General features: G+C 38.5%; 1 protein-coding gene across 1 annotated transcript in view; it reads right to left on the bottom strand.

The window, feature by feature from the left end:
• The window catches only part of Ush2a (usherin), a 635,341-nt gene that overhangs the window by 260,252 nt on the left and 347,223 nt on the right, over positions 1-27,866 (bottom strand). The window contains exon 37 of the mRNA XM_042681986.1: positions 8,021-8,200. Within this exon, the coding sequence (XP_042537920.1) occupies positions 8,021-8,200 (180 nt within the window). The remainder of the gene's footprint in view (positions 1-8,020; positions 8,201-27,866) is intronic.

The following is a 27,866-nucleotide window of genomic DNA, read 5'->3' as shown; positions in this document are numbered from 1 at the left end:
TGAATATGATTAATGAATGATTATATTGAGCCTCAAACAGGGAAAGTTGCATAGCAGAGCCTCAAAATCACGTCACAGTAAGCAACAACAGAGTGAGGATGAAAATGACCCTTAAATAAGTGTCCCCTCTTCTGCTATAAAATACAAACTTCAATTTCTCCCTGTTTGCATATTTCCCATCTATTGATAGATATCCTCATGTACGTATTGAGTTAACAATAAAAGCTTGTTATTCATATAGGTTTTCTATAACTGAGGTAGCATCCTATAAAAGACAAAATAGTAAACCACGCCTTCTTAAATACAAGGACAAAGACAAATTAGCTCTATTTTATGAAAAAGAGTGTAACTTTGGTAAATTATAAATGATCTAAATCAGTGTCAATTATATGAAGTGAAATAAGTCAGGCTCAGATAGACAAAGTGGACTCATTGTGGACCCAGGTTTTCTCTTATATGTGGAAGTTAGATCTAAATTATACATTTATTTATTTATGAACATATAGGATATATGCATATACACATGGACAGATTAATTCAAAAATGGTTTATGCAGGAAAGGACTCTTATGGTGTAACTCCTTTGAATAACTTTCAATTCAATGAATACCAAGAAGCTGGAGCATGTGTTGTAGGGAAGTTGAAGTCAAGGAGAGGGGGGTAGACAAGTGGAGAGAGGAAGAGTTGGGCAAATGCAGTTATAATGTCCGATGTATACATGCGAAAATGAAACTAGGAAAATTGAGGGGATAGGCGGAGGAGAGTGAAGAAAGGGGTGACATTGAACAAGATGCATTGTAGTCACAAACTAACATGTGGACTGAAACCATTTTGTAGAACTACTTAATGAAAGTAAAAAAAATAAAAATAAAACATAAATAAATCAGGGTCAAAACGATAGTGAATACAGAGCTCGTTTACTCTTCCACGTGTGTCATTAAGAACATGTTACTTGTGGAGATGGGAGGGCAGGGATGGTAGGGGAAAAACAAAGCAGGAGGCAACAATGCTTGATAAGAAATGTACTCATTACTTTGCTCATGTCATTGCAACCCCTCTGTACGGTATTTTCACGATAACAAAAACTTATTAAAAAAAGAATATGTTACTATATAACTCCAAATATCCATGAAAAACACTGATTCTATTCTTATTTTTGAAGGATTGACTCCTCCCCACCAGCCTGTTTTCCCAGGTGCATACAGATACCAGGCAAGCCACCAAAGATGTGTGCAGACTGCCTGACACAGGCAGGACAATCTCACTAATGGAACTAAGCCTGCCTGCAGACATTCCATCGTGCACTCAACTGAAAAGCCCCCACCCCCTAGACCTCGTGGCTTTTTCATTAACCTCTGCCTCCTTGCTCAGACTTCATATAAACCCAGCTCCTGTCCACCTCTTTGCACAGTCTCCAAGCCCACGGGCAGGCTGTGCCCCTGGCTGCTCTATCTCAATAAACAGTCTTCGCTTGTGGAAGATACGTTTGGCCTGTTTCCTTCCATTCTCCTCCATTTTCCTAACATCTGGTGCTGAACCCCGGGAGAGGAGAAATGCCAGGAATAACTGGGTCCCCTCCACCTGCCTCCGTGCCATCTCTCATCAAGCCTTTTTCCTTCACTCTCTTTCCAAGGCCTTTCTCCACGAGGCGCACAGAGCCCCTTGTGCTTCTTCCTCCTCTAGCTTCCTCCTGTCAATCCCTCTCTTCTGTCCCCAGACTCCCAATTTCCAGGCAGGAGGCTCTTTGCCTTTGATGATGCCAAGCATCATCCAAAAGCCTTCAGGACAAGGTAACCAGTCTTGGTTCATGGTGGAGGCACCCAGAGAGACCAGGGTACTCTGAGAAGTCCCCTACCTCCTGTCTTCGGAGTCCCCAGAAACTCCAGGTGTCTCCCGGCTTTCCTGACCCCCTGATGCTTTTAAATTAGGATCTTGGGGATGCGCTGTCCTAGTTATTGGGGCCTGTTCATTTGCCTTCCCAAGGCACTGGGGATGCCTGAAGCAGTGGGGCAGGTCACTCCATAGTTCTACCAAACTATCTCCCAGAGACACCCCATGGGCTTGCCCACAGTCTAATCTTAAGATTCTTGGGCTGATTGATTTGGAGTCCAAGAAAACTGACTTGTCTACTGTCATTTAAAAAATGGCCTCCATTGGCCTGAATTAGGGACCTTCGATTTTATTTGAACAATTCTCTCCAACACAATGGCAAAAGGTCTGAGGTACTCTACACCCAAGCCCTCCTCTACCTCTGCTCCAGAAACCTCCCTACTCTGTTCATTCTGTTCTGCTTAAGTCCTCTAGAACCTCCACTTGAGAGCCCCCTCCTGCTCTTCAGCCTGGCTCACCAATTCCTTCTCTGCCAGAAGCCTCCTAGCCATCTCCTTTAGAAAGGTAACTTTCCTTATCTTGTAGCAGCTCAATCTGTCTTTCTTCCCTCTTCCTTTCTCTCTGTCTCTGTCTCTGTCTCTTTCTCTCTTTGCTGACATCCAGACTGGAGATCCTTTTCTTCTTCTTTGCTCTTGTAACTACATTCTTGCTCTCTGTCGTCGGTCCAGATTCTCTAAGCTAAAACTATCTGTCCTCTAAGCAAACTTCCTCTGTACATCTTTGCCCCTGTCCCTCCTAGACAGGAGTCTGCTGTGTTACTGACACAAGGTGGGGGTGGGTGTAAGCCTTCAAAGATAAAGTAATAACAGCTCTGCATAAACTCCAAAAGCTACAGCAGGATCCCCCAAGCTCCCCAAACTAAACCACTTAATGAGACTTCCTCTGAGCTGCTTTTCATTCCACAAAACTTCCCCTAATGGGTGGGGCCTTACACAATCTATACTGCCTTTTCCATCCCTCTAAGCAAGACCTTCTCTCTCTCTCTCTCTTTTTTTTTTTTTTTTTGCTTATGTGGTGCTGAGGAATCGAACTCAAGGCCTCATGCATGCAAGGCAAGCGCTCTACCACTGAGCCACCTTCCCAGCCCCAAGACCTTCTCTCTTTAACTCCACAGAACAGACATTCATATTCCATAACACACCAGTCCTCAGGAAAGTTAGAGAGCTAACAAAACCCTTCAGAAAAATGTAACCCAACTAACCCTGGAGCTCAAACAAGACTAAGTTAGACTTTTTCCCCAGCACTTTTCCAAATGTGCACCCCTCCCTGTAAACCTTGCCAAATAAGCCCCTTTGAACTCATACATTTCCCAACCCCCTTCTCTGGCTAATACACCTTCCTGCCTTCTAGACCTTCCTCTGGGTCTTTCACTAATCTATCACAGACAGTGGCTGGCTGGCTAACACAATGGGGCCAGCTTCTCTTATTTCTCTCTCCTTTTCCCACCTCAAAATCCCATAATAAAAACAAACTAGTCCTTTTTTTTTTTTTTTTTGCCTTTGGGACTCTGACAACAATCCAAACCTTTTCTCCTTCTTGAGTCTACTTACTTCAGAATCTGGATTCTTAATTTCTCCTTCAAGGCAAACTTCTCTAGAGACTGCTACAGGCCTCCTGGAAAAAAAAAAAAAAAACCCTCCTTCCTTCAGTTCTCTCTACAGACCCTGGAAGCTGACACCTTGGAAGAGACAAAGGCCACACAGTGGGATTTTCTGCAACCTCTACTCTTCTACCAAGCTTACCATCTTCACTTCTGTAGTTGTTCAAATGTCAATTCATTACCAACATTGTTTTAAATACTTTCTGTTCTTGTCATCAGTGTTTATTTAAGCATGAAGATTCTTTTAAATTCTCTTTGTTGTTGGAAGAAGTTAAAGTGTTTCTGCCTTATTGTATCTTGAGTTTTCCCTGTTTTGCTTGGTGTTGCCTGTTTTTCTAGCATTGACCACGTGGTTCCATTGTACAGTGGGCAAAAATATCTTTTGCCACCGGAATTCCAAAAAACAGCCAATTTTTATTTTTGTAAAACCTAAGTGCACCTTAAAATTTTTGTGAATGTGTGTGTGTATGTGAGTGTGTGTGAGAGAAAGAACATGCTCAATGTAATCTCATTTTACATAAAAAACTGTCATTATGGAGTAAAAAGTAATCTTTTCCTATTTTTAGGTACTGATACTCCCTGAAATTATTTGCTCCTTGACTGCAGTTGTAAATCTTAGTCAATGGAGTTAATTATAAAGTGTGCTGCTCATTAAAAGGAAAAATTTTTAATCAATGGAAGTAGTAAAAAAAAATGTGACCCAGCCCCCCTCCTAACCAGCTGTGATGGAGAAAATCAGTAAGGATAAATGTAAAGAAAGAGGAACACTACTAAAGGAAGCCTTGGGAGAGGAATTGAGGGAACAAAAAAATAGATTCCTTTGGATAAGAAAGGATTTGAGAAGTAAGAATGGTCTTAAATGTTGTTCCAAAATGGAAAGACAAACCTGAGAAGGTTCAAGATGAGATGGTATGAGTCTTAAAAGATAGAGCTTATGAGTAAAGTTGGTAACGTTGGTATGTAATTAAGTTGGCTATAATTTATATAAGATCAGTATTAATAAAACCAGCACCTCATTCTTTATGTCCATCTATGAGAGTAATTGTGCACTAATAAGTTTGTTACACAAAACTAAGTGGCAACTGAAGCTCATTTAAGTGTTTATGTTAAGGTCCTTCAAATAAAAATTTTAACTACAATGCCACTTTTCCCTGTTTAACGTCTGTTTCCCAAATATGTAAAACTGTCTTGGATTCAAAGCTGACAATGGTTTCAATCTTAATTAGTATCCTAAAGTACTATGTTCAGTTAATCACTAAGATTGTTTAATCAGTTGCTATTTTAAAATTGTCATGTTTACTGAGTTTGTCATGGAGATTTCATCCTCTGCAACATTGAGTCAGACCCACATGGGGATAAATAACTCTTACAAGTATTTATTGGTTAGACTTAACTTCTATTAACAAGTTCCTGGTAAACCCTGCTTAACAGCTATTTCTATTGATCGCCTTGTTGCTTCCTTTTGAGTAGAGGAGCTGTTGACAAAGGCTCATTTGATCTGAGGTCCAAGCCAGCCCAGGAAGGAAATTCCTTCTTATCTCTAAATAACCTGCATGATTCTGGAAGTAGTGCTCTGGCTGAAAGTGGAAGAGTGCTAGCCTTGAGCAAAAGCTCAGGAACAGTGCCCAGGCCCTGAGTTCAAGCCCAGTGACTGACAAAAGAGATCACAGCAAGAAGCACACACCCCTGAGAAAACGCTTGCCCTGGTGAAAAGAGTCAATCCAGTGGCAGTTGGAAAAGACTGTGCCGAATCCTAAATGGCATCACTTTGTGTTTTCAAAATTAATGAGAGCAGGGAGGTCAAAAGAAAATAGTTAATAACCATGCCTATCTAATTGGACAGGAACTTACATTCTTTCCTTTTTTACCTGCTAGTTCTATTTATAGTGAGTCTTGGACTCTGGGCAGCTTGCCTTGGCACCTTCCTGGGTGCCATGCATTTCTATAATCCAATCATCTACCAGCATCTCCTACTGGGGCATTTACCACTCCAGTCCAGCCCCAGCTTCTGACTGCTTATTTTTTACCAGTCCACCATGCTCTTTCCTACCTAGTTGCCAGAAGCCTTAGACATGAACCTTTCTGTGCCCAGGTCAGTTACATGGAAATTCCTCCTTCCTTATAATAGGCTATAACTGGGGTTATGTTCCAAGTGAAACTTTTCTGGCTCGTGACCAGGGTGTATTTTCCTGTGTCATTCATATAAACCAGTCCTACCACCTTGTCAGCCTTTTGCCTGATCTCATCTTTTTCAAAAGTTTCTCTTTAACAGGATAACAGCCCTCACTGAGGATACTACCTGGGAGCAAGTCAAGGCCATGCTATTACTGCAGGCAACCAGAGGCTTTGCTTAAATTGTCTTGCCCTGCTTTGCCGAGGGTAGAGCTGGACCCTGAAGACCTCAGCCCCAGTGACTCCTTGGCACCCTATGTCAGCACAAAGTAGCCAGAATGGCAACCATCAACTTCTTTCCCTGGTCTCCCCTCTCAGCCCAATTTTTTTATGTATCTAAAGAGCTTATATGAAGGCCTTGGCACTCCCCCATGGCCCATTCTTTCCATGTATCCAAAGATGGAATAGGAAGGATTGACCCCCACCCTGGTTTTTCCAGGTGCATACAGATACCAAGCAAGCTACCAAAGGTATGTGCAGACTGCCTGGCACAGGCAGGACAATCTCACTAATCTAACTAAGCATGCCTGCAAATATTCCATTGTGGACCCAACCGAAAAGCCCTCCCCTTCCTAGACCTCATAGCGTTTTCATCAACCTCTGCCTCCTTGCTCAGATGTCATAAAAACCCAGTTCCTGTCCTACCTCTTTGCATAGTCTCCAAGCCTGCGCGAAGGCTGTGCTTCTCACGGCTGTATCTCAATAAACAGTCCTCACCGATGGAAGATTGAGTGGCCTGTTTCTTTCCTCTCTCTTCCATTTTCCTAACAATTCCTAACTATGAATAAAAGACATTTTATACAAAGATTTAGAGTTATAGCAAGTTTCTATCACTTCCAGCAAGTGGGTTAGAGTACAAAGATATATTTGCCCATACATTTTTTTTCTTTTTGGATCTGATTTATTTTGTGATTTGGTCTCAATTTTAACAGAAGCACCAATAAAATTCTAATTCCAGTATTTTTATTATTCATCATGAAATACAACACTAACTCATGTTGGTAAGTCCCAAATGTGTCTTTCCAGTATTTTATCATTATTATTTTGGCAAGGCAAGGTTTTGAATACAAGGTTTTTCCCTTGCTAGGCTGGTACTGTACTTCTCATGCCACATTTTCAGCCCTGTTTTTGTTGATTATTTTAGTGACAGGGTCTGGCAAACTTTTCTGCTGAGGCTGGCCTTTAACCACTCCTGCTCTCAGCTTTACAGGTAGCTAGGATTATATGTGTAAGCCACTGTAAGTGTAAGCCATCACAAGTTAAGCCCAGAAAAAGTATTCTGTTTTTAAACACTATAACTTCTGTATTCAAATGCGTTAGTACATCCATTCAGTAATACAGTACCATAAAAGGTACCACCAGTGTGTGGTCTGCAGGCAATCACTGGTTATAAGTAGCTCTTTTGAGGGTAAAGAGCTTCTACGTGAATTGTGCCTGAGTGTTTTTTTCCCTAGTAATAGGTCCTTTGCTGTTCTTTTATCTCTTTGTGAATAGAGAGAGACCTATTATCAACTTTGCTGCTCACAAGATCATGGCGTTCTAGAGCATACTGGTTCCTGCAATTGGTGAAAAAGTAGGTATTGAGGATGTGCAGTCCTTCTTGAGTATTTACAGAAACTGTTCCTAAACACATGCACAGTGGAGAATCACGCTCCATTATTTTAAGGCAGGTTTTTGCTTTTCCATTCTCCTGGGAGGGAGATGTTCTTCTCAGTATTGAGCTCCCAGAAACACTTAGGTTAAGGCTGGAGTTGATTGTAGATCATAGTAAGGCTAATTATAGTACTTTTGAATTAGGTCAGATTTTCAGAGAAATATTTAAATGAAAACATCCAAACTACACTCTTGTCACATATGAAAGCAGTATTGCAGAAGTGAAATCAGTGTCATCAGTAGATGGCAAACTTGGAGGTGTTCATCTGGTGTGGCCTGTAGTTTTCATGACTTGCACTCATTTCCTTACTTATGTAACTGTAACCCCTTTGTACATCACCTTCACAACTAAAAAAAAAAAGAATCCTGCAGGACAAAATTAAAGCTTGCCTTTAAAACACACACCTTTTGGAGTCTAAGTTGTCTCAAGCAAGTGACACCTTAAACAAAATGCATTTTTCCAATCTACTTAACATAGAAAGTCAGAAATCTATGTGTGTCTCACACATCTCACACACACACACACACACACAGTACAAAATGGAAGCAGTCTCAAGGAAACAATAAAAGATGAGCAGTGCATCTCGATCACAGGAAACAACCTAACAACCAGAAGTGCCATGAATGTCAGCGTTCTAAAAGAAATGAATTCCAGCACTAAACAAGGGGTTAAATGTGAGAGGGCCCACACGTGTGGTCGACTTACCCCCTGGAGGCATCACTAGTGTTATGGGATCACTGGTCAAGCTGCCTTGGCTATTGGAAGCATTCACTTGGATGGTGTAGTTAGTAAAAGGAACCAACTCATCAGTGAGCACCCAAACATTGGTCTCCTTAGTACTGTGCATGATTTTTGTGCCGCTCACGAGGGTGTAGTTATTACCTGCTGATTTAAAAAGGAAATGGTTAAAATTAGCACAGGTGTAAGAGTTCTTTCTTCCTATGATTTGGATGTTTTTTTTTGGGTTCCTGATGGACTACATTGTGAAAAACAGTAAGAACACCACTCTAAGAGGCCTTGTATGGTCTCTCATCACTATGAATAATTTGTAGGGCCAGATTTTAGGGTTCACATCAGTTGCACAGAAGGCAGAGATTGGGAGGATCATGGATTAAGTCCAGCCTAGCAAAAAGTTAGACACTCCCATCTGAACAAGCAAGTTAGCCATAGTAACACGCTATAGCCACAGCTATGTAGGTAAGTAGGGGTACCTTGGTCCAAGGCAGGCCCTCACCAAAATCCTGAGACCCTGAAAAATAGCTGAAGTAAATACGAGCTTAAGGCATAGTACAACTGGAATAGTGCTTGTCAAGTACGCACAAGGCCCTGGGTTCCAAGGCCAGTACCAGCAATATATTTATATCCTTTATTTTGCTACCTGTTAAGCAAAATGAAACAAGAGTCAGACCTGTCCTTCATTCATCCCAGTGATCAAAGTGGCTTGATTGATAATTGAAGATAATATGAAGCGGTATCACAAGTATCAGGTATATGGTAAAATAATGTGATATATAAATTGATCATTTTATGCATTGCTTCTTGTGTTTTTTTTAATTTTATTTTTATTTTATTTGTGAACATACTGTACAGAGGGGTTACAATTACATGGGCAGGATAATGCATACATTTCTTACCAAGCATTGCAGCCTCCTTCTTTGTTTACCCTTCACCTCCCTTCCCAGCCTCCCCCCTCCCCCCCCCCCCCCCCCCCGCCCAATCCTTCCTCCCCCTTCCCCCCCACCAACGTTGTAAAGCTCGTTTTTGACATGACAATTTGTACTTCTCATTGTTGCAACAGGTCCACCTGAATCCTTAAATGACTTGTTTTTCCCCATCTCCTCCACAAGTTATACTGACATCAAATATAGTGAAAGCGGGGGTTATACTGTGGGGGAGGGACATACAAAGCAACAAAGAAATAATCTTATAAATGCGTTAGAAACACATGCATGAAAGAAAAAAAAACATTAAAATACATATCTAAGGGTTCCTTTGAGTTTTCTTTGGGCTGAAGACAAAAATAACACATTTCCCCTAAGTACCTATAAAAACGATTATGGCTATAAAAAATCTATGTATAGATTGCATGTATCTCTAAGTATGGATTTTCTGCTGTCATGTCTTTCTACTTAATCCTTCTTTAAGTCAGAATTGTTTAGAATACCCTCAAAAGTATCAGGATATGGTCAGAAGATCTATTTTGTTAGCATGTGGGAAAATACAGAAGCTGCCTGGCCACATAAATACGTTACTTCCAGCCAGCGGCACCAGCTCATGACGATAATCTCAGTCATACAAGCAGTGAAGTTTAGGAGGATTATAACTTGAAGCCAGGCAGGGCAAAATGTTAGGAAGGCCATCTTCCTCAAGAAATGATACATGTGTGGTGATTAACATCTTCTATCATAGTTACTTACAAGTTGTAAGTAGAAAGATCAAAATCTGAAACTGTCTCCAGACAAAACACATTGGATCCTACCAAAGCAACAACAACAACAACAACAAAAAACTCCCAAATCCAAAATTGAAAACAATTAAGGGCTCAAGCTGTGGCTCAAATGGGAGAACCCTTTCCTGGAAAGTGAGAAGTAATTATCAAATACCCAACTATGAACTTTTCCAGCATTCCCAACAAGATAATATATTCTCAATTAAAAAAACAGTTAACTAAATCAACTAATACTTTGTGACTTCATGCCATTCTGAAAATAATAAAGCTCAGAACAATATAAGAGGGAGTATGATAGCTAGTAGCTTCATGACCATTTTCATGAAATGTGGGGGAGACAAAAATCTTTATAAACATAAGCACAATTTTTATTTCTTTTTTTTTGGTGGGGGCGGGGGACGGTTGTGGGGCCTGAACTCTGGGCCTGGGCACTGTCCCTCAGCTCTTCAGCTCAAGGCTAGCGCTCTACCACTTGAGCCACAGCACCAATTCCAGCTTTTTTCTTTTTGCTTATGTGGTGCTGAGGAATCAAACCCAGGGCCTCATGCATGCAAGGCAAGCGCTCTACCCCTGAGCCACCTTCCCATCCTGAATATAAGCACAATTTTTAATATGTGTATAGTGATTTTTGGAAGAAACTTAGCTGAAATTTTTATTGTTACAAAAAGACATAGGTATGCTTTTCACACGCAGAAGAAATTCCTAGTAGCATATAAAAATTTATTGTTCTGGTAATTGTCAAGGAATGGTTTATTCCAAAGAGAATAAATGGTACATTTGGGTACAAAGGGGTGGTAATTTTTATTCATTTCCAGTAGATCCAGTTAAAGAGATATCCAAAGCTTAAAGAAATATTGCAGGGGCTGGGAAGGTGGCTCAGTGGTTGAGTGTTTGCCTTGCATGCCTAAGGCCCTGCGTTCAATTCTTCAGCACCACATAAGCAAAAAGAAAAAAGGTGGAAGTGGCGCTGTGGCTCAAGTGGTAGAGTGCTAGCCTTGAGCTGAAGAGCTGAGGGACAGCGCCCAGGCCCAGAGTTCAGGCCCCACGACCGGATCCCCCCCCTCAAAAAAAAAGAAAAAAGAAAAAAGCAATATTGCAACATCTTAAATGGAAATAGATGATCTATATGTATGTATTTGTAACATATATTGGCAAGAAGCTCTGACAAGTGCAAAATAGCCTTTGAGAATTTCATTATACATTGAAATGACACTTCCAAATGATGTCCTTTTAGCTTTCATAGCTAGTCCACTTGATTCTACTGGAAAGTATCAAGTTCTAACAGCATGCATAAGAGAAGACTTTGGTGCAGAAAAGAGTATGTCTAAAATGTATAAAATGGAGTTCCTGTACTCAACAAATCTGGCTAAGATTGAATACAAGGTCAGGTGCTGGTGGCTCTCACCTAGCTACTCAGGAGACTGAAGTCTGAGGATTGATGTGTGAAGGCAACCTAGGCAGAAAACGCCATGAAACTCTTAATTCTAAGAAATCATCAAAAAGCTGGAAAAGGAGCTGTGGCTCAAGTGGTTGAGTGCCAGCTTTAGCTTAAAAATGAAAAGACCTGTGTTCAAGCCCCAGATGAAATGCAAGGCCTTTGTGATCATTGTGGAAGAATAATTAAACAAACGATTAGGTTGGGAAGAACTCCAGTTTTCAGGCACTTAGCTTCTCACGACATTCTCCATTACAACTGAAACAACCTCTGTATTGTCACCTGTTCAGCTGTAAAACTTCAAAAAGGTCACCTTTCCTACAGAGACCCAAGTAGAGGCTTCTCTGACTCTGAAGTAGTCAAATTTGCACATCTTACAAAAGACGGAAAGTTGCAAAACAACAACAAACATTCTACAAGCAAGTCATGAGAGCATTTTTCAAAACAGTTTTTTTTTAAACCAATTTCTACTCAGGTACACATGAAAGATCAAAGAGTAAACATCTATGATTACCATATTGTCGGAAGTATTTCTCTCTTGCCTTGTGTTTATTTGTTTCTGGAGCGAAGTTTGAGTTATAAAACAAATGCCATTGCTAGCTTTGAACATGGCATGACAAGAGGAAATATATTAAGTACTATTCTCAGTTTCCCAGATAACAACATTAATACGTGGTAATTATACAATTAGTTGAAATGTTTAAGTTCTAGTTATAGAACAATGATTACTCAGTAATTATAAGAAGTATATAATTACTCAATAATTATGAGAAGTTTGCAATTACATAACAATTTTGCTCAGCTCAAAAAAAAAAATCACACATATATCTCCAGGCACCAGGCGGCTGAGGGAAAGCAATGTTCTCTCACTCTACGAACATAGTTCAATGCACACAGGCCTAGCACAACTGACACCATTTCAACTCTCCAGGAAGTTCAAAAAATATCTCTAAATTCAAATGCAAACAAGGACCTCATTTGCCACTCAGACTCATTCACTCTGTCCTCTCTTTCTTCCTCTGCTCCTTAATACATTTGAATTCCCAGATATTTAAGAATCTCAGATTGTTAAAAGGTAATCACTCCTCTTGAGGGAGAATCTTTTTCTTTCTTTCTCTCTCTCACTCTCTTTCCTTTTAATCCTCATTAAAACCACTTTTTACTTAACAAGCTTTGTTTTCAGTGGGCAGAAAATACAGCCCTGTGGGTTCAGTTTCCCCCCACCCACCCACCAAAATCAAGGTAGAAAATAGCAAAGTGGTTTGAATTTTCTATCACCATCTTGTCTAGTCAGCCACAGCTCTCACACAATTTGTGAGTGTAAGTGGATGGTACAGGTCTGTTTACACTGCTGTGTTGTGGAACTCCCCACAGCCCACATTCCCAGGGAATGAGGATCAGGTGTCCTTCCAGCATCCACAGGCTATTTGGCTTGGTTTCAGCCAATGGACTTCCAATTCTTTGTCTATTCTTTTATTCCAAGTTTTACCTTTATCTACATCAAAATCTCCTACAGCTAGCTCATAAACATTCACATGTCTGAGTTCCACCCCAGACCCACCGAGGAAAAACATCAAAGTCTAGGGTCTAGAGCTCGTTGGGTGATTTTGCTTCAGCACACTGAAATTTGAGAACTACTGATGGAGTTATTTAATCTATGGGTATTTGAATATGATTCAAATTCATTTCTTCTGCTTCTAAAAGCAACAGGATCGCTTAAGTATTCTTATTAAGGATGCCTTTAGCTTCTAACTTTGGGTGATAAGATGTTTATTCATGAAATAATGCATCTAGACAGAGTACAAAAAAACTGATGTTTAAACGAGCACTATCTTTTCTGACTATAAAATCAAATACAGCTGTTCTATAACAAATGTAAAAATATGCATAAAACAATTTTAAAAGTGAGTAGTTATTATTGCACATCAGAGAACAGTATCTTTAGGATATCTGATTTAAGTGCTCATTTTATCTTCCTCTCTTTCCTTCCTCCCTCCCTCCCAAAGTGCTCATTCTTTCTCTCTCCCTTCTTCCTTCCCTTTCTCTCTCTCCATTTCCCCTTCTATCCTCCCTCCCTCCTTCTCTTGCTCAAGGCAGGGAAAGGAAAAAATTCTTTGTACATTGCATGAAAAGGAGAAAACAAATTTTGCATAGCTCACATACATTAAAAAAAGAAATTTGTAGCTTCTATTTCAGGCATTCCATATTCTAAAGTTTCTTCTAGGTTTTAAGGCATTCCTGCTTTCCTATTTTATTTTTAGCAAAGTGTCAAGTGAAGAAATGGTCAATATATATTTTTTTTGGCCAACAGGTTTCACTTACCAAGAACCTTTCCTTCAAATTTTAAATATGAAGTCCTACTAAAATGTTAATGACTTCCATGCTCATTTGGTAAGGTGAAAATCTTAATGTTCTTATCTGTGGACTAGCAGGATATTTTCTATGCATTTTTTAAAAAGTAAAAATCAATGCAAATGGTTATTTTAACATGTATGATGGTGTCCCATAGGTGTTTCATCCTATGGGATTCTCAAGATTGAAATAACGTAAGTGGATATCCTTTCCCATTCTGGTTATAATCATTGTCGCAAGAATTTTAATGCACCATATATTCCATAATTTTTTTCCTCTGTGCTGTTCTGTTCTGACCTTTTCAATATTCTATAATTTGACTGGCTGGCCATTTCAGTTCTCTCCTTTTTACAGCCTTATTAACTTGTGGGGAAGAGGTGAAACGAACAACCAATCAGAATACATAATACTGCAAAGGTCAGTGTAGTCCTGTATTGTACCATCGCACACGGAATACTGTATGCCAGACATTAACATCCTGATATCTTATTCATGTGACAAAGATTGTAACAAGAACAGAAAATGGCACAACATGAATCCATTCTCATGACAAAGACTATAATGAGAAATGACAGCGAACAAACCAAACTGATTCTTGTTACCTTGTGAGGATTTTATATGTCAGACTTGGGCCTGCTTTGAGTTAGCCTTTTCCTGAATCCAATTACAACTGAAGGTAGAAAACATGTTAACTAATTTTCCCACTTCCAGCTATATATGAATAAAGGAAAAGCTAGGTTTTCCTTGTGTTGAGATCTCAAATTTAGGTGTAGCTGTTCAACTATACCTCGCTGTCACAAAACTCTACTGAGACCAAAATGCAAAGACATTAAAGGTTTTACTGCAGATCAAGACATAGAAGCAAAACCACCCTTTAAGACAAGATAACAATTCTAAGTCACTCTAGATAGCACCTAATTAATACGCTACTTTTATGTTCTTCAAAAGGATATTATTTTAAATTATTCTACCTAACAAATCTATCCTCCCGATTTTATCATTCTACAAATCTTTCCATGTTAGGGGCCTCAAAGGGACTGGGCACTTATTTTGTAATTCATATATGGACAAAGGAAATTCTTATCTAGGCTTATATTTTTGATAATCTACAAAGTGTGTATTGATAACTATCTACATGGCTTTCTTTCTCACAGGATGTTTTGAAAAAGGAAGAACTAGCCTATAAACCTCTTAATCCTCTCAGGAGGACAGTGCTGTGTTGAGACATTGTATCCTTTTTTTGTACCATTAATGTGTTTACTGTTAAAGTGATTTTAATTAGTTGTTAGCTAATAAAAGCTGTGGTCCTTTGACTCTTCTTTAAATTGATCATTTTCCTAGAATGACAATTGTATTTCAGGAAATAAATGCACAAAATATTTCATCCACAAATGAAAACACATGCCCTGATTGTGTAAGGTGCCAGCTCTGTGATATGGAGAATCTTTTGGGCTTTCTTCTGTATAGCTCATTTTTAAATGTATGGGCTAGACTATACCTAACATTGCACAGTTACCTTCCTTAATATTTTTGGGTCATTTCAAAATACTGATTTGGGGCAGGGTTTATTCTAATCAAGTTTTCTCAGTGTAAATCATAGTTAAGATTGTCCTAAATGAATTTAGTTTTATTAACATCAGAAAAGACTCACAGTGTCAGGAGGATACGTAAAATCTCTGTGGTTTCTATTTAGCAGTGCTGTGAACCTAAACCTGCTTTAAATAATAAAGTGTATCAACAAAACAAAGAAAAATACACATGTATATAAAGAATAATGGAATGTGATCTGTTTTCATGAGACATGTAATATGAGATGCCAGGTTTATTTTTCTCTTTTGATTTATTTCTTGGAACACCTTATATATTTTTTCCAAATGAACAAATGTCTTCCATTATTTCCATGTTGAGAGCTATATGGTCAAATATGCTTCTACAGAAAGTGCTCTCCAGCTTCCTAACTAAACAGTGGACATGAACACGACTATTTTATCACTGGTAAATATCCCCTTCTGGAGCTCTAGTACAGCCTTACTACACGTACCGCACCTGCTGAGCCTTTACTGCTATTGTCATCAAGTGGATAACTCAACTGCTTTTATTGATCCCAGAGCACAGTCTATCACCCATTTGTCATTTAATGAAATGCTTAGAATTCACCTTCTACTTCTAGGATTTATACATGGTTGAAATGGTTCTTAAGTTTGAGGACAGTGACAATTTGAGCAATATAGTGTTGGGGTGAGACTTGCAGTGTTTTGCTGATGGTTTTTACCTGCTCTGTTTGATGCGGTCCTGTGGCTTTTCCTATAGTAGCTATGTGTTGCCGTGTCCTGGTATTATTACAAACATAACAATTCAAGACATTAAACATTCAGGATCTTTGTAGGTCAGGAGTATGGCTATAGCTTATCAGGAATTCTGCTTAATTCTCACAAAGACATGGGGAGGGGGTGGGCTGTGGATGGCATTCAATTCCCTGCAGGTGGTAAGGACTGGGGGGAGGGGAGGGGGAAAGGTCAGGTCTCAGTTTCTCTCTGGCTTTTACCTGAGGTTGCCTCTGGTTACTAGCTTCCTGTTATCTGGGGCTCACTTCATTTTTTCCCATATGAACCGCTCTAGTAGGGCCACCTACTAGATAGAGGTGGAACACCTCTTAATTAGATGGTACTATCAGTGTTTTCCCTATGGAAGTGACATTCCAACTCCTTTGTCACAGTCCATTGGTTAGAAGCAAATCACTGCTTTTGATTACACTAAGCAGGAAACTAGGAATGGAGAACCTTCAGATATCATCCTGGAGATGCTATGTATATATTTGAGACTCTGTGTTTAAATCATCTCACTGGAAATAGATTTGAAAATAATTTGGAAAACATTTTTTGGGGGGAGGAGAATGGATAAACTCAAGTGTCACAAATCACCCATCAAAAACAAATAACCCAATAAGAGTACAAGAATAGCATGAACAAAAACAACTAAAAAATTCTGAGGGAGCAAATGCAAAAGGGACAAGGAACAGAAGAATAACATTCATTCTGAAACTTAAGTGCAACAGAAAGACAGGTCATCAAAAGCCAGTCCTCAAAGTTTAGGCTTGTAGAAGACTGAGCAGAAAGCAAAAGAAGTAGGTTAAAAGATCAAAACAAGTACAGTCTACACATAACTGTCATGCTTTAAGCAGCATGAACTTAAAGGAAGAAAAAATATTAAACATTAAGACAAAATAACCATGAATCCTTGGAGAAAATAATATGCAATCCTTGTAAGATAAAAAAGTATATATTTTACTTAGCCAGAGGGGGGTAAAAACACTGGAAAAATTTAAAAACATATAAATTGACAAAGGTCTGAAATGATGGTCACCATATGTTAACATGGCATACATTACAAGCATTGAGATTTCAGTGAATATTATTTTCCTGTTATATGACTTTAAAGTTAGCATAACAGAATCATGAAATGCTTCAAATACCCAAAGAAAGTTCCTAAATTATATTTTAACTTCTAAACAAATCATAACAAAATCAGAGATCTATTACAGACCAAATTTGGTCAGAGGCTTGTTTGTTTAAATAAAGTTGATTAGAATGAAGACCATGATACAACTGAAGAATCTAATAGTTCTGGCAGAGAACATAGAAATGTTTACTAATAAGGGTTCTCTGGGTCCTTATTAGAAAATGCTTGCCAACCTCTAAATTCAACTATAAGAGAGACTGTGTTGTGTCTTTCTGAACAAGAATCATTTACAATTTGGGGATTGATGCTCTTGATTCAAGAGCATCTGCTTCTTGGTCTCTTTCATTTTTTCTTTCTCTTTCTCTCTTTCTCTCTCTCTCTTTCTCTATCTCTTTGTATCTCTCTGTCTCTCTCATTGTCTCTGTCTCTGTCTCTTTTTCTTGGCCCAGACTGGTATTGAACTAGGATTTTTCCCTTTTCAATCTTCTGAATAGCTAAGATATAGGCTTGAACCAAAGCCTGCTTGTCTCAATTGAACTCTTCAAACAATGCAATGAGATATGTGCAACATGTTCCTACAGCAGTGTGCTTCAACTTGTATGAATGCTCTGTATTCTTTTCATTATTCAGCAGTTATAAATGCAAACTTACCAAAAGAGAAGTAAGCAGGAATAAAATACATTTTAGAGAGAGATCACCCTAATTCCAGTTGTCCTGGAAATTCACCAATAGAAGTTCAAATATTTTTGTATATATGATAGCTCTTGTTTTAATGGCATAATAAGAGTACATGAAAAGCCATTTTGATTGAGTTATTCTTTCTGCTGTTTATGAAAGACATTTCTTAGTTACGTTCCAACAACAGGAAAATCAGACTTAAGTAATTTTCTCAAAACATGAATTATACCCTTCTGCAGATTCTGGTAAAAATAAGTCAGTGATTAAAAAGGGCTAAAATATTTGCAGCAAGTTACAGACGCAGTGTTCATATAGCCTTATTTTGACAAAAGAATCAGATATGTACATAAACACTGCCTTATTCTAAATATCTCAATTACTCTATGGTTTAATGTTACCTATGCAAAAATTTCATTTAGAGAGCCCTGAACAGGTGACTCAGAGGCAAGAGAACTATAATGTGGTATCAGGAGTCCCCAAATAAGCATCCAATATGGAAAGGGTCATAAGACATAAATTTGTTTGTAAAGCAGAGAGTCTAATATATAAATGTTGGCCTCTTGAGCAAAAGCGTAATCAGTTTTACTCTGTGCTTCAAAGTTGAACTGTTTTTCTCTCTCAAACCCCCCCCAGATGGTGTCTTTCTAAGCTAGATTAAATATAGACATGAAAAGGGACCAGCCTGGATACCTTTCAAAGACATTCTACTCACCTTAAGTGTTCTCTTATTGTTAACCTAGAGCAGTTGTTGGGATGTGGTTCTAAAGCAAATGTGTGAAAATAGATAGGAGCTTTGTCATGAGAAGTAGTTACTCACCTAATAATACCCTATGAGTATAGCTTATAACTACCAATTGCATTAATAGGCTTGGATTAAGAGAAAGAACCAAGTTATTTTAAATCTTGAGTTCATTTTCAGAATAAAACACAGAAGTTTGAACAATTTAATCATGTGAAAGTTATATAATTTTAGTATTTATCTTTAAATCTCTGCTCATTCTCTGGCTTCCATTGTCAGCATATCAGTGAACAATATTCTGTCCTTTTTAAACCTGTTCATAACTCATAGATGCCAATAAGAATATTTCTTTCTTCAGGGAGATGATCAGAAAGAAACTAGCTTAAAAAAAAAAGCAGACCTGGGGATCTCTAATCCATAATCAAATATCTAGATTGATTGTGTCACTTGCAATCCTATTGATTTCAATTGGAGTAGCTCACCCAAGGGAATAATAAAAATGTGGAATAAAACTGATTTATGAGAACAAAATAAATCCTTTGGTGAGTGGTAATGAATTGGTACTATTTAACCCTTTCAATCACAGATTGAAAAAACTATTTATTCTTTAAGAATGCTGAGCTAGGCGAATGAAGTCATATCAGAAATGTCAATACTTCCAAGTGCCATTACACTCTGTTGTAATGCCCGAGAAGAAATGCTGCTCTAAAATTGATGAAAGGCATTGTTTGACATCCTACATGGTTTTAGCTTTCCTAGACCAACTTCTACATGTCATCACAAATGATGAACCGATAGATCCAAAGTATTATGAAATCACTCAGTAAATGTTTATTGTACTTATTTACATGATTTATAAGACAGTTGAGGAGCAAGAATAAAATATGGTGGTCCAACCCAACTACATTTTTAAAAATTAATTAATTAATTAATTTTCCTCTTAGCATAAGTATGCTTTATTTTACTCAAAACTTGATTTATAATGGATCAATTTGGGGGCTTCCCTGAAGGTAACAGGGCTATTCAGGTGAGATAGCTCTCTGTTTAATTTGGCCCAGATATTTGCCTTACTAGAAAAAAATGATGATTTGTAAATAAAAAAGCAAAGCAGTCCTTTGATTCTGTCTGCTGAAGCCACCAGCCAAAAAATTAGTCACTTCACATTCCTGGAAATCTAGTAGACAAAATATCTCCAATAGCTGGCCACTGATCTTAGTTTTAGCTTGTCCATGATTGTAGTGTCTGATATACGACTCTGCACCTGCACTTTCCATTCTGATGGCTACAAACCACCTGCCTTTTTGACACTAGAAGTGGGGCTAACATGGCTAGTCGTACTTTAGTGGCAATGGTGTGGCTAGCTGTACTGGTCATACTTCCTTTTTTTAATTATATATATATACATACATACATTTTGAAGACACTTGTCTTCAATTAACCATCAAAAAACCAGAAGTGGAGGAGTGGCTCAAGTGATAAAACATCAGACAAGGGACAGACAGTGTCCAGGCCCAGTTTCTGAATAGAGACTTACTATATGAAAACAATATATTATCTTATTGTTAAGGCTTAGCTTATGGATTGACATGATACTTGCCTACTTTGATTGCTTAGGAAACCCTAATCAACTGACTTCAGTTTTATTTTTGCTAGTCTTGGGGCTTGAACTCAGGGTGTGGGCACTGTCCCTGAGCTTCTTTTGCTCAAGGATAGTACTTTCCCACTTGAGCAACAGCACCACTTCTGGCCTTTTCTGTTTATGTGGTACTGAGGAACTGAACCCAGGGCTTCATGCATGCTAGGCAAGCACTCTACCACTAAGCCACATTCCCAGCCCTGATTTCAATTTTTTTTTTGTCAGTTGTGGGGCTTGAACGCTGGGCTTGGGCGCTGTCCCTCAGCTCTTCAGCTCAAGGCTAGTGCTCTACCACTTGGGCTACAATGCCACTTCCAGTTTTCTGGTGGTTTATTGGAGATAAGAATTTCACAGACTTTCCTGCCCGGGCTGGCTTTGAACCTTGAGCCTCAGATCTCAGCCTCCTGAGTAGCTAGGATTACAGGCATGAGCCACCAGCATCCGGCTTCGATTTCAATATTTTTGAGGTACTAGAAAATTCAAAATTGCATATGAACTTACATTACATTTCTATTGAGCACTGCCATTCTAATGTGCTAAAGGAAAAATCAGAATGCATCTGTATAATATAGTTAATTTCCTCTTAAAGTGGAAAGAAAACTCATTGCTCCAATATCTACCTCTGCATATTTATACAAAATGAGGGTAAAAGTTATTTGTTGTTGTTGTTTCTGTGTCAGTCCTGGGGCTTGAACTCAGGGCCTAGGTGCTGCCCAGGAGCTGTTTTTTCTCAAGGCTAGAGCTCTACCATTTGAGTCCACATCCAGCTTTTTTGGTAGTTACTTGGAGATAAGAGTCTCATGGGTTTTCCTGCCAGGGCTGTTTTGAACCAAGATCCTCAGATCTCAGTCTCCTGAGTAGGTAGGATTATAGGCAAGAACCACTGGCTGGTACTTACTGAGGGTAAAAGTTTTATTCATAGAACAAATCATTCTGTTCAAAACCTTTCAGTCCTAAGAAAGCTGCTTTCAGAAGCAGGCCTTGAAAGAAAGTGCTGTAAGGAACGAGTTGATTTGTTCTCTCGTCTGTCAATGCATTTGGCACTGTCATGGTGTTTCATGAAAGTATATAGAGGTAAATTTACCCTTACTGGCATAAAAAGACTTCCAAAATTAATACATTTTTACTATTTACCATGAAATAATGCAATTCAGTTTGATAGTACCATAATTATTAGAGCATAATAATTTTTCTAGTATGATAACTTTTCACAGATGCCATGCTGAGTAAATCATTAAACAAGAAAACAGGGTACAAGTCAAAAAGATGATAAGAAGCCCTATTATCATAAAGGAATAAATTATTGGGAAAAGTGGAAAAATGAACCACTTTAAGTTTAAGAGAGTCAAATAACAGCAAGATGATAACAGACAACAATTGCAGTGGGTTGAGCTTCTGAAGAAGCTGAAATCTAAGATTTTTAAAGCATCCCTTGCATAATGAATTCTCATCTTTTGTTGCCAGGCTCTCATGAGAGTTTGAGGTTTTAAGGCCTCTTTCCTAAAATCTTTTGATAATTTTCCTATGAAATGAAACATGCTACACACTAGCCTAGTTTTTTCTTTTCTTTTAGCTTCTGACATTCCTTGTTTGTCTCATTGTGAGATAAGTTTTTGTGTATTGCAAACTTGAAGAGTATCTCAGAAAGTAGGAAAAGTTTAAACTACCATCTAAAAGTTTAAAAAACCCAGTGCTATCATGTTAGCATTTTGGTGTGTTATCCTTTCCTATTAATTTGCATATCGGTAAAATCTATCGCATTTTGCTATTATAGAATTTTATGCTACTATTGTGTATGCAACAATACAGATTTCTTTTTTTTTCTTTCTTTTTTGTGCTAGTACTGGGGCTTGAACTCAGGGCCTGGATGCTGTCCTCTAGCTTTTTTCCCTGAAGGCTAGCACTCTACCACTTTAGCCACAGCTCTGTTCTAGTCTTCTGCTGGATAATTGGAGACAGGAGTCTCTCATGGCCTTTCCTGCCCAGATTGTCTTTGAACCCTGTAGCTAGGATCATAGCCATACTCCTCTGGTACCCAACAACAATATATATATATATTTTTACCAACAATTGAAATACTTTTGCATACCACTGCATTATTTACCATCATGCACTGAATTTATGCCGTTGCCCATTCAACCACATCTTTGGCCTGTCCCACCTAACTCAATTTTTATTTTACAAAATGTCAGGAACATAATGCTACACATATTTTTGTGTGCCCATCTGATTATTTCTTGAAAAGATTTCAAGGGTCAGGATTTTTTAGTATTTCAGTGACTACAAATGGCTATGATTTGAAACCTCTTCTATTTACATCATCAGCTCATATTCAGACTCTCCAATTAGTTACTAGAAACTAGTCCAATTGTTTGGTTGCTGCTTCATTAAAATAACCAATTGTAGAGGCTACGTTCATAAAACAGAACTTGGGTTGGAGTTCTTTTATGTAATACAAAAAGTGTTTGAAGTTCTTTTATTTAAAACAAAAAGTGTTTTACCCAGTATGCCAATTCAATTGAGTAGGCAAATTCTTATTTTTGTTGTTATTGTTATTATTATTGTTATTATTATTATTATTATTCAGTACTGGAGTTTGAACCCAGGGCCTTAAAGTGGGTACTTTACCATCTGAACCATATACCCTATCCTTTGGCTTTTGTTATCTTGCCAGTAGGCTCTTACTTCTATTCTCTGGACTCTGCTATCCTAGACCACAGTCCTCCAAATTATGTGCCCTGAATAGCATAGAAACAAGATACGTGTACAGCACCATGCCCCCATGTGTATTGGTAGAGATGGAATCTCATTAAGCTTTTTGCTTGGACTGGCCTCAGTCCATGAGCCTCCTGACCTCAGCCTTCCAAGTAGCTAGAATAACAGGCATGAGTCAAAGTACTTGTGACTTTTAGATTTCAAGAGAAAGCCATCTTTAAGGACCACAATTCTTCTTATTTAACCCAAGCCCAAGCTCTGTAAGGAGGAAGATAGTCAAGATGGTGGATATGGGTTGAACCATATCTTCCTCAGGACATATCTATTCTATATATTTTCTTTCTCTACCACATTTCTTTTCTAATAAACTTTCCTCTCACCTTTACTTATATTTCCAGGTGGTCTAAATTTTTCTCTTGTCAGACACAAGGAATGAGGTTGCTAAGCTGCCAGAAGCTTTCTGGTGTATTGCCCACGAACATAGGGAATTAGGTGTGTCTTTTTCGGAATTGGATGCATTAAATCATTACACAAGTTTAAATGTCTGGCATATAATTGCAAAGTACAGCAACATATGTGCTTCAACTCTAGATGAAGAAAATATTTTATACAAAAATGCAAGTATTTAAGGCCAGGCGCTGGTGGCTCATGCCTGTAATCCTAGCTACTCAGAGGCTGAGATCTGAGGATTGCGGTTCAAAGCCAGTCCAGGCAGGAAAGTCTGTGAGACTATTATCTCCAATTAACTACTGGAAGTGGTGCTGTGACTCAAGTGGTAGAGCACTCGCCTTGAGCTGAGGAGTGCAGGGACAGCACCCAAGCCCAGAGTTCAAGCCTCACAACCAAAAGAAGAAAAAAAACCACAAGTATTTAATGATTAATAATAAAAAACACTCCTTCCTAGACCTTGCAAACCAAGCAAACATATAAGCTGGATAAAATAGTTAAAGTTGTAATGACTAAATCTTACCTATAACCTTAAAGCTGCTAAGAATATTGCACCAAATTTTAGAGCCTTTCAAATCTTCTGGGCAAAGCATGTGAACACACCAATAAGAAAGACATAGAGACAAACAGTGAGCAAACAGCAAGTGTTTAAGCTCAATAGAAATAAAAGATATGCAAAGTAAAGCAACTGCCATTTCTACCTATCAAATGAGCACAATTAAGAGGCAGATGAACATATTTGCATACTGTTGGAAGGCAGGGGAATTGATGTGACCTTTCTTAAAAGCATTTTTCTGATGCATACTGAGAGTCTGGAAAAACACTCCCAACATTTAATTTAACAATTCTTTTTTAGTTGTATTGTTAAGAACTTACGCAGAAGTATATTTTAATACTATTTTCCTAGTAGTAAAAAAAACAACAACAAAAACCAAAGAAGTCCAACACAAAAAGAATGAGTTCCCACCTTGGCATAGTACTAGGCTACTGAGAATGTATATGTGTGTGTGTGTGTGTGTGTGTGTGTGTGTGTGTGTGTGTGTGTGTGCGTGCGTGCATGCGCGCACACCCGCGCGTTAGAAAAATTTCATGGTATAATGTTTAACATGTACAATGGAATTTAAAAGTGCTTGCAATAATGTCTCAAATATATTTATACATCATATAGCTATGAAAACACCCCCCCCCCCACACACAATTCACATACCACTTTATAGTAAAATAGCAAAGACAGGCTGAAATTAAAATATAATAAATACACAATGGGTATTATTTAAACCAAACTAGCTCTGAAAAAAATTTAAAGGGTGAACTAATTCAGCAGTGATACTTATTAGATACTATGTTGGAAATGAACTATATAATTTTGGGGGGGCATCAAGAGAGAAAATCTGATAGAAAATGAGGGAGGGAGTGACTCTGTTCAAAAAGAAATGTACTCATTACCTGACTTATGCAACTGTAAACCCTAGGTTAAAAAACGAATTTAAAAAGCTAAGCCAAACAAATATAAAAACACTGATTCAAATATCACCATGTGTTCAGCATTATTGAACTTTTGCTATGAGTTAAGCATGTCAGGTATAGAGTGGTATACAATTACAGGTACAAACTATACATTTGTTTCCTGACTAATTTTCCAGGTGACAGTCACCACCGATATACATGCTTTCTTAAGTCCTGTGTGCTCTTTACCTTTTTAAAAAAAGGAGGGAGGATTTTAATTTTTCAATTATTCAAATTCCTCCAAAGCCAAAATGATATCATCTGAAAATGACTATATTCACTCTGTAGCAATCTCATTTAAGGAGGGCCTGAAGTGGGTAGATTCCTCTATAACCATGTAGTGAGCAGTATGTGCAATATGAATTTCACTCTGAAATGTGCCCACTGGTGCTTCTGTGAGTTGCATCATACCACAGGAGGAAGCCCAAGTAACAATTTGCATTACCACATTGCGTCATTGTCTCAACAGACACAACAGTGCAGTGTGTACTTGTTCATTATGTCAAGAAAATAGCCAATTAGATATCAGACACAAATTCAATAAGCTCTTGTATGAAGTAGAGAAGAGATGAGTGTTCAAATAAGTTTGATAAATGAATGCTTAACTCCTTTCCTATAGAAGAGCATGTCCTAATTATGCATTTCTATAGCTTTATTGGCCATGACACGATATACAATCAGAAGTGCCAATATATACTCGGTGAGTATGTATTCTACAGCCAAATGTTTACAATGACATAGAGCTCAGGATGCCCATTCATATTTTGCTACTGATAGAGTAATTATTTTTTTCCTTTATATTTATAACTATTTGTGTTCATACCTCCAGAAATGTGCTGGAACTTTATGCAAAGATAGATCCTTCCTTCCTTCCTTCCTTCCTTCCTTCCTTCCTTCCTTCCTTCCTTCCTTCCTTCTTCCCTCCCTCCCTACTTCCCTTCCTCTCTCTTTCTTTCCCTCCCTTTCTCCCTCCCTCCCTCACTCCCTCCCCTCCTTCCTTCCTTCCTTTCTTCTTTTTTATTGTGAAAATACTGTACAGAGGGGTTACAATTATATGAGCAAGGTAATGAGTGTGTTTCTTATCAAGCATTGTTGCCTCCTCCTTTGTTTCCCCTTCCCATCCCTTCCCATCTCCCCCACCCCTGCCCCATCCCTCCCCACACCAAAGTTGTAAAGTTTGTTTTTCAACATAATGTCTTGTACATCACATTGTTGCAATGGGTACACCTGTATCCCTATTTAAACAACTTGTTTTTTTCATTCCCCTCCCCAAATTATACTAACATCAAATACAGTGAAAACAGGGGTTATACTGTGAGGGAGGGACATACAAAGTAACAAAGAAATCATCTTATAAATATTAGAAACAATAGCAAGAATGGAAAAACACTTTCTTTTTTAAGGAAAACTTGCTTTTCAAATTAACACTTGCTTCGAACCTTAAGGCAATTTCATACAGTCATCCTAAGTCTCTTGTTTGGATGTAAAAATCATCTGAAAATAGAGAGACAGCTCAGGGCTGTTGTCTATAGCAAGAAGAACCAACCATGGCATTCATTCAATTTCTCCTTTGTCTCTATAATAAATTGTACAGTCAATGACTATATTATGTGAGTAAAAGCAGAGTATAATATCTTTAACTTGTCAGCCTTTGAGAATGTGTGTAAGATAGACTATCCCTGGCTGCTTTAGATATTGGGACTTAAGAGTTCATAGGCTGGATTTTAATTTTTTAATTTAGGAGAGAGTTACACATTCTTTGGCCTTCCCTTCTAAAAATATGAACGCAGATGTTTGAACAAGCAGCCCTCTAAAGAAGTGGACCAAGGACAAGTCAACCATACTGCAGCCGTACCTAGACAGTCTCCCTGCTGCTCTTTTCCTCCTCCCTCAAAACAGACTTTATAAGATCTCATTTCTGCTGCCTGACCCTCTAACTCATTACAGGGAAATGAATTCAAATTGCTTGAAAAGAAGCTGCCTCTTTTATCTTCCCATTGACTGACAAGCAACTACAAAGTTCTCCGACGGGATTCCAAGTTACAAGCTGTACTGCATCACCAGAGCAATTCCCTCACTGGTGGGTTTTCCCAGAGGGCAGAATGTCAGATATACTGCATGGCTTGCAAGCTAGCTCTAAAAGTGTGCATTTCCCTCCACACTAAAAAACAGACATCAGGGGCTATAAAACAAACTGCCTGCTTCCTGTCAGCATCAGCCTTCCTGCAGACTCCTTGGAAGTCTAAGAGTTCCCCATGTATAATTATTACCTTTATCTTTCAAGAAAACAAATGCTTCCATATCTTTGTCTTTGCTCTTGCAATTTTTAGAAAACAAGAGTTTGTTCTGCGAGGAAAGGCATCCAGAGAATCAGGTTGCATGCAAAAGTCTCTGAGTTTCTCTAGGTAACCTTGAAAGACGGATTGCTTTTTTGTGTTTTGTCTAGATTTGGGCAAGATTTACAGCTATTTGAATACACTGACACGCGAAATTGGCAATGCCTAATCAAAGTAGAACTGTGCTGGCCAGCGAGATTTTCAATTGTTTGAAAAAATCCATTTAGGTAGTTTACAGTCAGCTGCAGAGATATTTTCTTTACTTGTGAAGCCAGCTCCTCCTTCCTTCCCATATTTTTTTCCTAGATGGAGCGATGGACCAAGAAACAAGCACTTGATAGGGTTGATGTTCGGGTAAGATTACAAAGGAGGAAAGATGCTAGCTCAGAGAATGGTTCATGGAAGTTGTCCCATTTCCACACTTCGTATCTTTTTCACATAGACAAATCCTATTTGGCCTTAAGGTACCCTGCTTTGCAGAGGTTTTGCCCATAGTTCATCATTCCTGCTTTTGCTTGCTGTGGTGAAACTCAGAACTCTAGCATCTCCCACTCCTCAGGCTTTCTCTATCTCTCTGACTACTTCTGCTTAATTTCCTTGCTGTTTTTGTGTCATTCTCCTCTGGTTCCCGTTAGCAACATTTGTGTAAAAGAAATGCAGCCAAGAGAAAAGAAGCATAGGAAGTTTAAGGTGATTAGAATAAATATATCAAGACCTTTTTCCTGAGTAAGCACTGACGGTGAAGATGCCCATCCAGCCCCAGATTTCGCATTAGGAGTATGGCTCACTCCTCTGTCAC

The sequence above is a fragment of the Dipodomys spectabilis genome, unplaced genomic scaffold (genome assembly GCF_019054845.1).
Source record: "Dipodomys spectabilis isolate Male_0828 unplaced genomic scaffold, ASM1905484v1 ptg000069l, whole genome shotgun sequence".
Classification (NCBI taxonomy): domain Eukaryota; kingdom Metazoa; phylum Chordata; class Mammalia; order Rodentia; family Heteromyidae; genus Dipodomys; species Dipodomys spectabilis.
The sequence above is the reverse complement of the archived record's forward strand: the minus strand, read 5'-3'. Positions and strand labels throughout refer to the sequence as shown.